Source organism: Ambystoma mexicanum, chromosome 9 (genome assembly GCF_040938575.1).
Source record: "Ambystoma mexicanum isolate Mex_15411 chromosome 9, UKY_AmexF1_1, whole genome shotgun sequence".
NCBI lineage: Eukaryota > Metazoa > Chordata > Amphibia > Caudata > Ambystomatidae > Ambystoma > Ambystoma mexicanum.
In genome coordinates, this window is record NC_090931.1 from 710,329,930 (window position 1) to 710,346,624 (window position 16,695).

Here is a 16,695-nt window from a genome sequence, read left to right on the forward strand (position 1 = left end):
AGAGAGTGGTACCAAGCTTCAGAGACTGTAGTGGTTGTAGTGTACGTTTCAGAGTGTGTAATGAGAGAGGGGAGTGTGAGAGTAGAGGGAGAACGGAATGTAGATACTGGAAGTGGTGAAATGTACAGAGAGAAAGGAGAGTGTGGTACATAGTGACACAGAGAGAGTGCAAGAGAAGGAGAGAGGAGATTGGTTGGAGAGAGGAAGTAGGCATAGTGGGGGAGGTTGGAGAACAGGAGGCGAACAGTGGTAGCAGGGAGGGAGGAGAGAGAATGGAAAGAGGAGTGAGGAAAGAAGTGTGAGATTATCTGAAGAAAGAGAAGGGAGTAGCAAGAGTGAGAGTCGGAGAAGAGAAAATGATGTGTCGAGAGAGACGTGAAATAGAGTGGAGAGGGAAATAGATACCTAGAAAAGATTGAATGGGAGGAGGAATGTGAGACAGAGAAGAAAGGAGAGAAATGACACCTAAGGGAACAAGGAGAGCAGAAAGATCATGGAGAAGCGAGTGAGAGAAAGAGAAAGAGCAAGAGTCTGTGGAAACACCATCCTAACATCATTGAACCCCACCTTGAGGAGCCATGAGAATGTGCAAACCTTAGGAAGTCCCGGAGGGAGTAAGGTAGATAGGGATATAGCCTTTAGGCCCCAATCAGAAGACTAGGTTAGAAGCAGACTATAGGGGTAACCTGTCTCTAGTCTTCCAGCACATCCTGCTGGGGAGCAGGGACACCTGAGCAAAGGTGGAGGGAGCCCACAGGAAGGACGAGGGTGAGCCTATGGACCCCATTAGTCCGGCCTGCCTACCATCATTCTTCAGTCGGCCGTGGACATTATTAATAACAACCAGGTGCTGGTAGCGCAGAGGGGATGGTGCTGCTGTACAGAATAGAAACCAGGATAGTCTAGAGCATGTGTAGAGTATGCATGAAAGATGTATGTCATTGGGGCGCGGCTTGGCAGCCATGGACTTGGCTGCTCTTCTCGTGAGCTCCTGTGATCCGACAACTGATCCGAACAAGCGCACGTACTTTGAAGTGGTATTCTAACCAGAAAATATGATTAAGGCAATGGGAAAATGAGGGGACTCCAGCGCAAGCAATTGCGTGCAAGTCGCATTGGCAGAACAGAAATTATGGATCTTTGAAGACCACAACAAAACTGGCAGCAAAATGGTAGCGGTCCCCGGACAAAGGAACCCTTTGAAGTGAGGACCGCAATCGAATCTAGGGCTGAAGAGGACAGAGGAGCCTGTACCACATGCGCGCAATGACTGCAGCCCCAGCATAAGAAATACCTGGTGGAGTGGTGGAGCAACTTGGTGGGGTGGAGACGTTCGCGCCGAGGCCTTAGAGGGATCGCTGCTGCAGAGAGTGGCCCTGGGAGCGCCCCTGACGGGGGAGAACACGACCCCTGGAGGGGTGCGTAGGTGACGGCGTGGCTGAGGCCAGAAGATCTGGAGCAGAGGGAATGGAACGTCCGTGGGCCGGTATGACTTCCGCAGCTGAGAGTGGGGCTGGAGGAGGTCCTGGAAGACAGAGAGCAAAGGGTGTCCATGCGTAATATGGCGGACATGTCAGACGCTGGCACAACATATGCGCGTCTGCAATTAATGGTTGCCCATAGTGCAGAGCGAGAAGCGAGCTCGCACAAGTGTGAAAAAGCCATCTTTCACACAAAATTCCTGGGACCCATGGCTACATACACCTCCATAAAAAGACTTACACAGTGGCTGCCCAGAAGCCTGAGTTAGAACGATGTGTGTGCCTAATGTTAAGGATCCTTAAGACCTCAGGCCTGAGCGTTGCAACCGTGGTCTGAAGGGCCACCTTCAACGCTTTCTAAACAATATTGTGTCAAGGCGCAGTGCACCGGGCGTGTGCTACTTCAAGGAGGGGGCGAAAAGCGGTGACATAGTGTAAAGGAGTAAAGCACCGGGCGAGTACGACACCACGGGAGAGGAGGACAGTGGATCTAAGCCCTTGACAGGAGCGGCCAGGTAGCAGGTCTTGAGGCATGAGGAGGCAGCTACCGGAGGATGCACCCCCCACAATCAAAAGACGGAAGCAGAAAGGTTGTGGAGAAGGGAGTCATATACCCTCGGCAAGGTGTATGAGGAACATGGAACTGCCCAAAAATGGGCGCTGAACAACAACATGGCACAGGTTTCCCCGCAAAATGCCATTAGGCCAGCAGAGCTAGCATCTGGCCGGCCCTACACTGCCAAAACAGCCCCCTAGTCCAGGAGGAGGGACTGGATACATTCTAACAGCAAGTACGCACCACTGCCTGGGAAGTGGTGGCACACATGGAACACATAGGTGCGGTGCCTCATGGGGACGGAGCCAAGGCTTGAGCACCAGACTGGTGTAGGGCTGGGACCCCCACTGAATAATCAAGAGTATGCAGGGCTGAAAAGCCAGTGGGTAAGAGCTGCAGATCCCACACGTGGTGGACCTGCACTTTAAGAAATAGCGCACACAGCAGGCAGGAGGCAGCACCACAAGAACCAACATACTACCAAAGAGACGCAATATTGTGCAATAGAAGGGCAGGGCCAAGGACGTCCAGGGGGCAAAGTTAAAGGCAAACAGCCAACAATGGACATCTTTACTAAACGGCAGCAGTCCCCGACCACGCCTGCACAAGCCATGGCCACTACACCGGAAGAGACGACCTCGCCGAGGGGCGACTACCTGATCCTTGCGGCCATTACGCAACTAAAATCCTTGTGGGGGACTGCGATGGCAGATCTGAAAGTGGCACTGGAAACTAAGATCTACGCAGTAGGGATAGAGGTCAACCTGCTGAGACAGGATGTGAGAGCGTTGGCAGAATGAATGAGTGGCCTAGAGAGCACCATGAAAACCAACGCGGATGTTAGCACCACAAACGCCAAGGAGGTCCACATACTGAAACAACAAGTGTCCAACCTGGAAAACCGAGCAGAGGAGGCCAAAGGGCAAGCAAGACGCAATAACATACACGTGGTGGGACTACCGGAAGGAGAAGAAGGCCTGGATCCTACAGACTATGTAGAGAACATGATCATCCAGGAAATAGGGGCCAGTAAACTTTCCCAGGGGTTTGCGATTGAACGAGCGCACAGGGCCCTTATGACAAGGCCTCAACCTGGGGCTCCTCCCTGTGCAATTATAGCAAAGATATTGAACTACAGAGACAGGGAAAAGATCATGGATTTTTTTTTGGAAAGGTGGAACAATAACAAAGGCATCAGCGACTGTCACCGCATACCCAGATTATACCATGCTGGTACAGAGACAGCGTAACAGCTACGTGGTGGTGAAAAGAAGATTGTGAACAGCCGGATTCAAATATATGCTTCTGTACCCTGCGAAGCTCAAGGTCTTACACAAAGGCAGAGTCTGGAGACGGACAAGAGCGAGATGGACAGGATAAGTGACCTGGCGCCATGCTTGATAGTGCTGGGGTGTGTGAAACTGTAGCGGGCATATCTGAAGGGGGAGCAATTGGCACGTTAGAAAATTAACTGACACACTCAATAGGTGGACTTGTTGGACTGGAATATAGAAGTGTACAAGCTAGATATGAGCTACAAGTGCGCTGCGATGTATGGCCAATATAGGTGATGCTGGATGTAGAAGACCTATCCCCAGTAGGTGGAATAGTTGAAACGCCAGTAGGGCGATATCTCCCTGTTGTGCCCCAAGTACTGGCAATAGCCAAGAAAAGGGCTAGATGCGGGGGGTGCCTGAGATCCAGGGATGGAGCTGGGCATCAGTTGGGAGGGGGGAGGGAATATAGAGAGTTGGAGATTAAGTTGGGGCTGAGAAGGGAGGGAGCAGGGAGGGAGGTTGGGGAGGTTGCAGTGTTAATGGTTAAGGGTAGTTTAAGTTGGGGAACGAGCTTACACACACCAGCATTGGCGCTCCTGGCAGCGGTTGGGAAGATACAAAGGGGGCGTGGGAAGCGGCTGAAACATGGTGAAACTTAAGGTAATTCCTTGGAATGTCAGGGGGCTCAATAGCTACCTAAAAAGGAACAAGGTCATGATGTATCTAAGAAGGCAGAACATATAGCTCTAATCCAGGAGACTCACCTCACAAAAGAAAAATTAGAGGTGATACAGAAGAAGTGGAGGGGGACCGCCATTGGGGCAACATATTTGGCTTATGCCAGGGGGCTGATCACTTGGGTAGCACTGCATGTCCCATTTCAGTTACTACAGTCCACAGTTGAAGCGAATGGGAGGATGGTGGCAATACGGGGGCTGGCAGAAAATAAAGAAATATGCATTATTAACACATATGCCCCGAATCAGGACACAGTGACATACTTCAAGACCCTATACAACAAAGTGAGCTTGTACCTGGGGGGGGGCAGTGATCTGGGGTGGTGATTTCAATTGCACATTAAACTCAAAGGTAGACAGGTCAGATAATAAACAAGACAGACCCACCCCTGCTGGCAGGGTCCTGCAGACTCCGATGACAGATTTCCGGCTAGAGGATACATGGAGGGTGGACCACCCACAAGACAGACAATATTCACATTACTCTGCCCCACTGAATTTGTACACGAGACTAGACTACATGTTTGCCACGCAGGAAGTGGTAGCAGAAACAGTACTAACTATAAGCCAATTGCAACAGGAATGTGCAGAACACTGGGAGATACTATGTAATCTGAACTATAAAAAGTACGTAGAGAGGCAGAATGTGGGTGGAGACAAACCGGTAAGGGTGTTGGCATGGTTGTATAAAAGTGAGACCCCCAGACCCACAATCAGAGCAATACCGGGAAGAGTGGGCAATTAGTGGACACCCAAGAGGGCATAAATCGAGAATTCCTTGTATGCTATCAGAAATTGTATGGGGACGAAGAAGGGAGCAACAGCAGGGAGATAATGGGCACACTGGAGGACATAGGCTTGCCACAAATAAGCGTGGCAGAGCGAGAGGACCTAGATGCCCCAATCACTCTAGAAGAGCTAGACGAGGTGGTAGTGCAACTACCCACTAGTAAGACCCCAGGGGCTGATGGACTCCCCAGTGAATTTTACAAAATGTATAGAAACGAGGTGCTTCCCCCGCTGCTAGCAATGCTAAATGAGGCATTTGAGACAGGGTGGCTGCCAGAATCCTGAGAGAAGCAATTATTATCCCACTCCCTAAACCCAATAAGCCAGGTAAGGATTGTGGATCGTTCAGACCGCTATCGATGCTGAATCAAGATAGCAAAATGCTTACATCGGTGTTGGCAAACAGAATGAAATGGATCATTAATAAACTAATACACCCTGATCAAACAGGATATGTCCCGCACAGGAACATATCCGACAACCTTAGACGACTCAACCGGGTTTTAGAGCACACAAAGAAGACTCGGGTGAGATTGCAATTGTATCACTGGATGCAATAAAATCCTTTGACTCTGTCAAATGGCCCTGGTTGATTGCAGCCCTGACTAACTAGGGGATAGGACCTGGGTACCTCAAATGGGTTAAACTACTGTATAGTGCACCGCTAGGCAGAGTCAAAACGGAGCTATCATCTCAGAAAGTTGGCAATTGAGTAGAGGTACTAGACAAGGATGTACATGGTCTCCAATGCTGTACATCTTAGCACTGGAGCCCCAGGCAATATGCCTGAGGCAGCAGTACGAGGTAATAGGGATCAGAATAAAAGGGGAGCTGCATTTCATTTCGCTATATGCAGATGACATGCTGCTGTACTTACGATATCCTGAAGAAAATCTCCAATATATCCTGGAAGTGATGGAGCGATTTGCGTCGCTATCTGGAATAGCGGTGAACCCCAGAAAATCATGCATATTCCCATTAGGGAGGTATGTAGGAGTCCCACACGATCAATTACCAGTCTTACAAATACCATGGGAGTCAAACACGTTCAGATACCTGGGGATAGACATTTATCACACGGTAGAGGCAGAACACCAGCATAACACTGAGAAAGCGGTACAGAACATTCAAAATAATATGAGATTCTGGTCTAAGCTCCCCTTGGAAATGATGGGAAGAGGGGCACTGCGGAAGATGGTTGTATTGCCGAGACTATTACATTTTTTCGGGAACACACCATACCTGATACCGAGGCGATTCTTTGTTAAGCTACACATCATATGCAGGGAATTTTTATGGGATGGGACTAGGAACAGAATCGCCCTGTGGAAGTTGCAGAATACGCATGATAAAGGGAGTATAAAACTGCCGAACTATGAGATCTATTACCTAGCTAGTCAACTACAATATGTGGCCAAGTAGTTATCAGAAGACGCAACCTCAGAATCGAGATTGCTGAGACTGGAGTGTGCCCCGTTCTTCCTAAAAGAAGTGAAATGGCTGCCCAAATCAGAGTTGAAAGAGCGCTCAAAGATGCTGGTACTGGGATGGAAGTTATGGAGAAGAGCTTGTCAGGTCATGGAAAACCCAACCCCGTTTTCTCCACAAGTGCCACTGTTCGTATTAGCGGGAGGGGATGGGCAACTAATGAAGACAATTAGGAGACACTGGGAACCGGTGGGAATTGTAACAATGGGAGACATATGGCAAGAAGGGGAGATAAAGGTATTCGGGATGCTGGTGGAAGAAACAGGGTTGCATGTGGGGCAGTATATCACATATAACAGAATGGTACGCGGATTAGAGAGATATGGTCGGAAATAACATTAGAAGAGCAACCTGACGCTACCATAGAAACGATATACAATATAGCAGAAGGAGGCCATGAGATATCCAGACTATATGAACTATTGATGTCCAAAGTAGGGAAGGAAGTGGAACAATTAAGACATGACTGGGAAGAAGAGGTCGGTGTACCCATGAGTGACGGGATGTGGCAGTGGGCCCAAGGATACCACAAGAAAGTGTCTTGGAACGCGAGGCTACAGCAAATACAGCTATATATATAACCCACAGGGCATATATGACTTCCCAGAGAATAGCTAGATTCGAGAACGCAGAACGGCAAACATGCACAAAATGCGGAAAAAAAACGTTGGGATGACGCATATGTTTTGGGCATGCCGAGAAATTGGGAAATTCTGGGTAGAAGTAGCCCACCGGTTAGATGAGAAAGGGATCAAGATAAATGTTGAATGGCCACGCCATTTAAAACATGTGAGTAAAATAAAGGACATGGCATACATACTTGCCAAGCGTAGAATTGCCATGGGATGGAAGGCATGCAACAGACCTAGGATAGAAGTCTGGTGGAGAGATCTTCAGAAATGGACTAAAGCTGAAACAGTAGTGTGGCATGAAAGGGGGAGTAGAGGAGGGGAGGAAGAAGCAGAAACCCTGACGGCCTGGAAACACCTAGGGACTGATTCATGGAATTATTTGTGCCGAAAAACAGGGATTTTTGCGCCATTCTGCCCGCAAATACCTGTTTAACAAATGGGGATTTTCGGGCAGAATGGCGCACAAATCCCCATTTTTCGGCTCAAATAATTCCATGAATCACCCCATTAGTGGCTACACTGTATGGGCCCACCCAGGACTGGTCGAGCGACGAGGACTCTGCTGAGGACACAGAAAAAGGAACCTCTTTAGAAGGAATAGATATGGGCAGAGAAGTGGAGTAGGCTCGAATGGGGGCGAGGGAAAGGGGTAGGCAGCAGACATTGAATGATAAATGCAAATTTGAAATATTACAACATGTACTGCAAGTTTTGTTGCATGTTTTGTTTGTGATAAAATCAATAAAAAATGTTTAAAAAAAAGATGTATGCCATTAATATTACTGCTTCAAAATTATACTATTTTGTTAGTATTTGAGATGACATGAAGCTCCCACCTAGATACAAAAAAAAGATAAGCCGATGTAATAAATAAATAAAATGCAAAATGTCCAGAAGGCAGAATTAGTGCTTTGTAATTTATGATTGTATAATCAGATATTTCTTTTTTTAACAGCTGAATGTCTCTCAAGGTGCTGCTGCTGCGATATTGGCCAAGCATGGCAAGGAGTACAGAACTGGCTCTGCATCTGTGATATTGTGTGAGTACCTACATTAATCCAGTTTCTTTTCACTGGATGAATTAAAGCAATTGTGTCCATTTAAAAAGGGCCCCCCTAAGTTTAAACGTGATTTGGAAGTGGCATGCTTGTTCCATCATCAACATATGTGCTTGTGATTTGGTGCATCAGGGCGGTTCTGGATCAATATAAATGTAACTTGCATCCACAGAGCCCTCAGGTTTCCCAGTTTCATGTATGAGAAAGACATTCAGTCCCAGGTTTCTTGGAAAACTCCCTGAATTCCAAGAAAAAACGGAACAGGGAGGTCCTCACGTATGGAACTGAGAAACTTGGGAGTGCTGTGTAATATGTAGATTTTCCACCATCATAAAGTGTCCTGTCAGTATGTATTTACCTTGTTTTGACAGTAGTGTGCTTGGAGTGATACTCTCAACTCGTCCACAAAGTTCCAACCTTTGTCTGCCATTTAAGCCATAATGTATTAAGCTCTTAAACTCACCAGTCAGCTCAGCAGAAGCCTGCTTTGTCACTCATGGCCACGTTGAATGTCCTGCACTTTACTCCAACATTCCACATGAAAACAGAATTGCTGCATGCCAGGAAAAAGTGAACCCCAAGATAGACCAGGCACAGATATCACAGATTTTTATTTTATTGAATTTATATAGCGCTTTATGACAAAGCTCTTTGCACATATAGAAAATGGTACCAAATAAATAAATAAAATGTAAAAACAGTTGAGTGGAAAGCAAGTCTTCTTTAAGATGAGAGCGAAAAGGAGGAATGGAAGCCATATATTGAAAGACATATGCTCATATCTCCTCAGACATTCCTATCTCCAACCTTCTCACTACTCCTCTCTCTCCTGGTCTGACCACTCACTCCTGTCTTCTCATTTGGATCTCTTAGGTCCCCCTGCTGAGCCTCTGCCTGCACTGCCCGTCTCCTTCGCCGTCATTCGACCATTGAAGCGAGTGTCAGTTGCTGCCTTTTCTGCCACCTTCATTCCCTCTCCCACTCCTGCCATGGACGCCCACATTGACTCTGCCCTTGTAAATCTTCCCCTTTCTATCACCAACACCGTGGATATCCTTGCCCCTGTCATGAGGATCCAAATGAAGCCTGCCTCCAAGCGTAACACCTGGTATAGGGGAAATGGTGAGGTTTGGGACAGTGAATCCCCCTGTTTAACATAAAAACCGGCAGAAGAGAGTGGAGGTGGGGAAGGGGTCATCTTGGAGTGTGGGGGGGACAGGATGTGATATTGCCACATTTAAAAGCCAACACAAAAACGGCTAAAAGAAATCAGCCTTTTTTGTGTACAGTTTTTTAAATGCTGTAATATCACAAATATCCAATACATAAAATAAAGGGACGCTTGTTCTAATACTCATGTGCAGGCAGTGAAATAGAGCAGAAACGAGATAGGTCACAAGGAGGGTGAGAGAAAGGTAGAAAAAAGAGAGTGAAAAAAAAAGAGCTAGGAGTGTAGAAGGAAATCAAGGAGGAGGAGAACTAGGAAGGAGCCGTGCCATGAATGCATGTAAACACAATACATAGAACATTGAAAAGCAGACAAGATTCAAAGAGAGCCAGCGAAGTGATAGCAATGCAGGGGAAATAGAATCATGACCAGCTAGACGAAAAAGATGACGAATGGAAGATTAATAGATTGAGCAAAAAGCAGTCAATTGATGGACAGGGAGACTGAAAAGAAGAGTACAACAATAGAAAAGGCAAGAGATTACAGAAGAGCTTTAGTGCCATGAAAGGAAAACAAATAACGTGCTCTCCACGTGTTAAAGAGATGAAAACAATAGGAGTGGGCAACAGTGGAAATATGAGAGGAAAAGGAAAGATTGGAATCAAAGATGACACCAGGATTACACGTAGAGAAGGTTATTACCTTCTCTACGTGTAATTTTCTATTGAAAGGCACATCGGGAAAAAGAAATAGGAGGAGGAAAAGGAGGAGGAATAGTGGTGGGCTGGGGGAAGAACCTCAGTTTTGGATGAGTTGAGATGTACGCAGTGATCAGATACCCAGGATTGAGAGGCCAGAAGTCAGGCAAGGAGAGAAGGATGAAAAACAAAGAAAGATTTGAGAAGTGTCTGCGTAGAAATGGTGTCAAGGCGATAAAAGTAGAAATAGTAGAAGTGACATGTATGGTGTAAAAAGGGAAGAGGACCCAGCACCGTGTCATGCGGAACAGGATATTTTAAAGAAAGAACAGAAGAAGATTGACCTGCCCAAGAGACAGAATGCGTGCCTTTAGGAAGATAGGAATTGAACCAGTCAAGTATAGAACCTTTTAAGCCAAGACGGGAAAGGGTGGTAAAAAAGAGTCATCAGTATCAAATGCTCCTGGCAAGAAGAGGAGATTGCTTAGAGTACTGGGCATAAGGTTGTGACTTACAGGACAGAACCCAGATTATTATTTTTTTGTATTAATATACATACAGCCAAATTTACTTTGTATAAACATAGATTACAGATACATTTGAATCAAATGATAAAATCAGTATCTACATCATTTCATCATCACACAATCGATCAGTTAGTAAATATTTGCTGCCAGTTCATCTAAAATCAAACCTAATCAAATGGTATATACAGTTAACATCATTACCTTCCATTAAAATATTATACAATAGTTACACCTCCTCATCAGTAAACATGTTATTATATGATTTCATGTATTTGTATCTCAAGGCATTCAGACTAACACAATTCAGCATGATGTGCACTGATGATTCAGTTTCGTTTTCCCCACATAACCTACATGGGCGTTCCGATCGTACTAGACCAATTCTTGCACCTTCTATTTCCAACACTAATGTAATGGTAAATTTTAACAGCAAACATTGTCTCATTATGCTACTGCTTGGATAGGCTTAAATATTATGTGGCACCTCTGTCCGATTTATCCAGTAATGGAAAGAAGGTCAACTATTTACATTCGATGCCAACCGAACCATATCCACCTCTTTGCTGTAGTCACATGTTTTACATTTCACCCATTACATCTGAGCTAACAAGATAGATCTGTATGGGTTTCCTTCAAACCCCGACAACCAGATTGTGTATTCGGCCAGAAGTTTCCTCAAAATCCCGGACCGATCATAATTGTCCAACTTCCTGACCGCATGGAAATAATGGACCATTATAGCCCCATTATCCAATTGTAATAATTACGCATAACACATGGTCGATTTCTTATAAGTCTCCACAGTCGGACTTATGAGAGCAAACTGCAAACAAATGTATTCTACGGGGAGTGACCGGGGCATTCTAGACAACAATCGGAGAATGTTACCTTCAAGATTGTTGATCTCAACTTGATACCTACCGCCTTACACTTTTGCTCCATATAGCATACATGGGACAATTTTAGAAGAGTAAGGGAGCAAAATGGTTTTAATTGAGCAACCACCCTTCCTAACGATGAATTTGCTCATAACGCGTGCAATTGTCATATAATTAGCCTCAGTCTCCTTCCAATGTGTAGCCCAGTCTAACTTATTCTCAATCACACACCAAGATATTTATATTTGCTAACTATTTCCACAGACATTTGATAAATTTTCCACATGTATTTAGGCTTGCATTTTCCTTTACTCAGAAGGCCATAATTTTCGTTTTGCCGATGTTGATGTGAATCCAAATCAATAGAGTGGCAAAAGAAAGAAGTGCTTAGGAGAGTAGAGTATTTTTCAGGGTTATATGTGCAATATTTCTCTAAGTAATGTATCCTATGTTCTAATGGCTTCTGCAGAAACAAAGACATTAGATTTTGACGGAGGGCGCTGCTTCTATTTCTAACAAACAACATTAAAAAATGTGCAAAGGTGTGGAAGAATGTGGAACATGTGGCACATTTCCCTGCAGGGGTCCCAGACGGTAGAGTGCAATGTGTTGCTGTCTGGGGAGGGTGGCCACATGGATTGCAAAAGCCGAAACAAGATTCAGAAATGCACCTCAAGTTCTTTATTTTCTTGATGAAGGAAGTGGGAATTCCAAAAAGCAAGTATGGCACAGAGAGCAAAGCGGATATTTAAGGAGCTGTTTTGGCTCAAAAGGGCTCCCTCTGTTTTGGAGGGATTTAGCTGCAGCCCCTTTATGAGCATCCAATTATTTACGTCTTTTAAACAGAGGACTTGAAATATATCTGAGCATCATCAGCATAGGGATGGTAGGTAAATGTTAAACACAAGGTGTGACAATGGGGACCCTTTGGGAATTCTTCAAAACTCTGGAATATATTTAGGCAGAAACTAACCCAACCATGGATAACTCCCACTCGCTGCTCCTTTCGTGGGCTCTTGCGACAAGCAGAGTGTCTTTGGAGGAAACCCTGTTAGTCTTTGGATCTCATTTCCTTATCATCCTTTCATACCTCGTATGTCTCTTCCTTGTATCGGTTCACATCTCATTAACAGGAGCCGCGCACTGCCTCTGACCCAACAGGACCTTTCTCAGGAGCTTGGAAGATCTGTCTGGCTCTTTATCTCCCTACCCCATTCCCTCCAGATTTGGTGAAAATACATCCGTTTTTTAATCCTTAACATGATAGAGACTTCTACTGTGAATATCCTAAATTCTATGTGGAAACTGAGGCGACCATCAGGAGAGGGTGTACTTTAGTAACAGTCAGGGCCTCTTCTAAATAACGCAGAACCCCACAGGACATGGCAACAGACCATCAGGAGAGGGTGATATTTAGTGACAGTCAGGGCCTCTTCTAAAATACGCAGAACCCCACAGGACATGGCAACAGACCATCAGGAGAGGGTGAACTTTAGTGACAGTCAGGGCCTCTTCTAAATCATGCAGAACCCCACAGGACATGGCAGCAGACCATCAGGAGAGGGTGATCTTTAGTGACCGTCAGGGCCTCTTCTAAATAACGCAGAACCCCACAGGACACGGCAACAGACCATCAGGAGAGGGTGAACTTTAGTGACAGTCAGGGCCTCTTCTAAATAATGCAGAACCCCACAGGACACAGCAACTGACCATCAGGAGAGGGTGATCTTTAGTGACAGTCAGGGCCTCTTCTAAATAATGCAGAACCCCACAGGACACGGCAACAGACCATCAGGAGAGGGTGATCTTTAGTGACAGTCAGGGCCTCTTCTAAAATACGTAGAACCCCACAGGACATGGCAACAGACCATCAGGAGAGGGTGACCTTTAGTGACCGTCAGGTCCTCTTCTAAATAACGCAGAACCCCACAGGACATGGCAACAGACCATCAGGAGAGGGTGATCTTTAGTGACAGTCAGGGCCTCTTCTAAATAATGCAGAACCCCACAGGACACGGCAACAGACCATCAGGAGAGGGTGATCTTTAGTGACAGTCAGGGCCTCTTCTAAATAATGCAGAACCCCACAGGACACGGCAACAGACCATCAGGAGAGGGTGATCTTTAGTGACAGTCAGGGCCTCTTCTAAATAATGCAGATCCCCACAGGACATGGCAGCAGGTAAGGGTGTTTACAGTGGGCCAAGTGATAATCATGCCACAGGGTACCATATAACACCTTAAATGGTATGCACTACACAGGTGATAGATGACATACTATTGGGCATGTAAAGGGGGAACATGCGATATCCTGCCACCACATATTATATTATATGTTCTATCGAACATGTCATAGAGAGATACTGTGAATGCGATTCAGGAAATGAGATGTGATGGTGGAACTGACCACCTGAAATATAAGTTTGATCAGACTAGTTCATTCCCTTTGTTTTTCTTTTTTTATCACAGATTCAAACTCTGGGTCCTCCCGTGACTGGGCTACAGACCTGGGCATTCCTTTTTCATACACCTTTGAGCTGAGGGATAAGGGCACATTTGGATTCCTGTTGCCCGAGGAACAGATTCAAGCGACTTGTGAAGAGACGATGGCCGGTATGATGACTATCATCAGCCATGTCAGCGCGCCCTACATTGAAAACAGCGCTGTCGCCCTCAGATCTGCCTCCCTATGGGGGAACATCTTCATAGCCTGTGTCCTCAGTTCTTCCTACACCCTCTGGCATTAAACTGTGTATTCCCTGGTGTTTCCTGTTGAAATAAATGTATTGGTTTGGCAAATAAAAAGATTGTAATTAACATAGAATTTCGCCTCTTGAAAGATATGATTGGTTCACTGTGTTTATGCATTGTTCATTAAAGGGTAGCTCAGAATATGTTCATCCTTATTTCCTAAGGGCAGAATGTCGTGGTTGAATGTGAGCAGACTTTTAATCATTCGACATAAACAGTGGTAGCTGCAGCCTCACCACCACAATAGGCACGCAACCAGACTACTCCACCCCATACATCCCGTTCCTGCTCGTAGAGGCTGGTCTCTGCCATGAACTCAAAATAAAAGCTCAATGTATTTAATTATTTTTATATACAGCCCTGGCATGTGCAAACAAGCCATGGAATGGCATAGAAGTATTTGTGCCTCTAATATTCCATGGCTCTTTTTTGGAAAAATTGATAAGCAATTCTTAAAATATTTAGGGGAACAAATACGTATGTCTCCACCCATAGACCAGGAAGCACATTTGTCTTTGAAGTATCTGAGTGTGTGGGTGACTTGAATGGCATTTTACACTTTTGAGGGAATGTATGATTTGATTGTATGCACGCGTATTTGTAAAATTTGTGAGGCAGAATGAACCAGCATCTAGTGGTCAAGAATATCACACAGCCTAGGGAGCTGTCACAGGCGGTCTCATGTACACAAGAAACTCTAAAAGGCAGTTGGAGTGTTGTTATTTTCAGAACAGTAACAGGTTTGCTAATGGCCATTCCTCTAGCTTTCTCGTCTAGTGTGGGCTGTTCCCTCCCCATCCCAGGCATCCCTCACCCCCAGGGCTGGATCTAGAGATTAGTAACCCAAGATATCTATGAAGGTGTCTGTCTGGTGGCGATGGCCTAAAAACAAACACCTTATCTCTTCAACTCCCTCTGGGATCAATCTAGGTGATCCCTGCCCTAAGTTCCCCAATTCAGAATAACTTAAGGATTGGTGCCTAGCAGGCACTCAAACTTCACCTGATCATTTCCCTTCACACCTTTGTAGCCCTCTGCCTCTATCTCTCTGTCTCTCTTCCTTCCCACCTGCTTCTCCTTCCTACTACTCCATCCCCACCCCATCTTTATTGGCTCTCTAACTTGCCTGTTTCCCTGGCGGGCCACCCGCTTGCTTTCTTTTCCCCACGGTAGGTGTTACTTGTCAGCATAAAATGGATCTTAAGCCCTGCCCCTTTATTTTATGTGGGTCCGCCGGCTCTAGTCAATGGCAGCTTGCTTCAGTGAGAATCAATTCCAGTGTCAAGGTTTGTGTGATGGCTTTCCAGCGTGAGTGGATGCCGCATCGACAGCAGGACTGTCCGTTGCCCCCGTTAAGCGTATTGTTCTTGTGGGTCAAGCCCATTGAAAGGACCAAAAAGGTGAATGGAGTGCCCTATGGTCTTGCTGTCGGTGACATCATTGTTTGAGTCTGGGTTGCATGGGGCACTGGGATTGCCAGATCAGATTATGGATCGTTCCGCAGACTGCAGCTTCTTTGCTGCCTGTCACCTGGTCGGGCTGCTCGCTCGCTCTTGCACCACCAACCGGTCTTCTGGAAACTGTGGTTTCCTAGTGGAAACAGGGGAAACATAATCAGACTGGACAGCAGTGTGCACAACAGGTGTGGCACCAGAAAAGGTGGTAATAATTTCAAACAGCAGTCACATATAGAAGGGAAGGGGGCTGGCCGCCCTAACTCCCACAACCCTCCTCTGGAGCAGGGTTGGCTCTGGTGAAAACCCCGGTAGACCTCCCACCACAGGCTGAGACAGGTCCCCATACCCTCTTGACATGGTCAGGTCCCTTTTTGACAGAAGTAAACACAAGGCGGGTAAAGGCCTTACCTAGAACACAAAGTGCGTTGAGGAAAGTAACAGCCTCTTCAGGCAAAAATCAAAGTTTGACAACCAAAGCAGCTGCCTTGTTGTTTAGCAACATGGCAGTTGTAGAGTAACATATGCATTCCCACAAACACCCTGCTGTACCCAAAGTTCCAACAGCCGCGGGATACCTTTAACTGTGGGCAACCCCCATCCGGTGTCTCTCCAGGACCTGGTGGCAGTTGGTTAATACAGACGTATAAGCCATATCTGCTTTGACATTGTAGTCCATAGGAATACGCATTTGGATTTGCCACATTATTCATATCATTATTGCCAGCCTGGTTTTGAATGACGTATTCATCTGTCAGGACCTTTTTGTGTATCATCCATCTGAGAGTTTCACCCAAAAGTGAAAAAGGGCGATTCGCCCGCTGCACTAGCAGCCATAGGGACTAGTGCACCCCAAACAAAATGGGAGAAGCAGTTAACTTAGGCAAAAGGGCTGCACTTTTGGCAAAAATCTGTCAGGATCCAGACAGAAAGGAGATATGTTGGCTGATTCCATTGAAGACACTGGAGGGAAATTACAAAAAGAAAACCTTTCCTAAAACGAATACAAAGGGACTCCATAGTGGGAAATAACACCGCCTCTGCCCAACCTGTAAATTGGCATATTAACTGCCAAAACATGTGACATTAATGGTAAGCACGTTGGTCGATTTGCAAAGGGAAATTCGATCAAACTCGTAATGAGTCCCAGAGAATAATCTCATGGTGAAGTCTCTGGGGGTCTCTCTGGGAGCAGCTTGGG

At 45.9% G+C, this 16,695-nt stretch overlaps 1 protein-coding gene across 1 annotated transcript in view; it reads left to right on the plus strand.

The window, feature by feature from the left end:
* The window catches only part of LOC138487396 (carboxypeptidase O-like), a 309,025-nt gene extending 294,912 nt beyond the window's left edge, over nt 1-14,113 (plus strand). The window contains exons 12-13 of the mRNA XM_069613965.1: nt 7,916-8,000; nt 13,759-14,113. Coding sequence (XP_069470066.1) covers nt 7,916-8,000; nt 13,759-14,036 — 363 coding nt within the window. The 3' untranslated portion in view covers nt 14,037-14,113. The remainder of the gene's footprint in view (nt 1-7,915; nt 8,001-13,758) is intronic.
* The last annotated feature ends 2,582 nt before the right edge of the window (nt 14,114-16,695 follow it).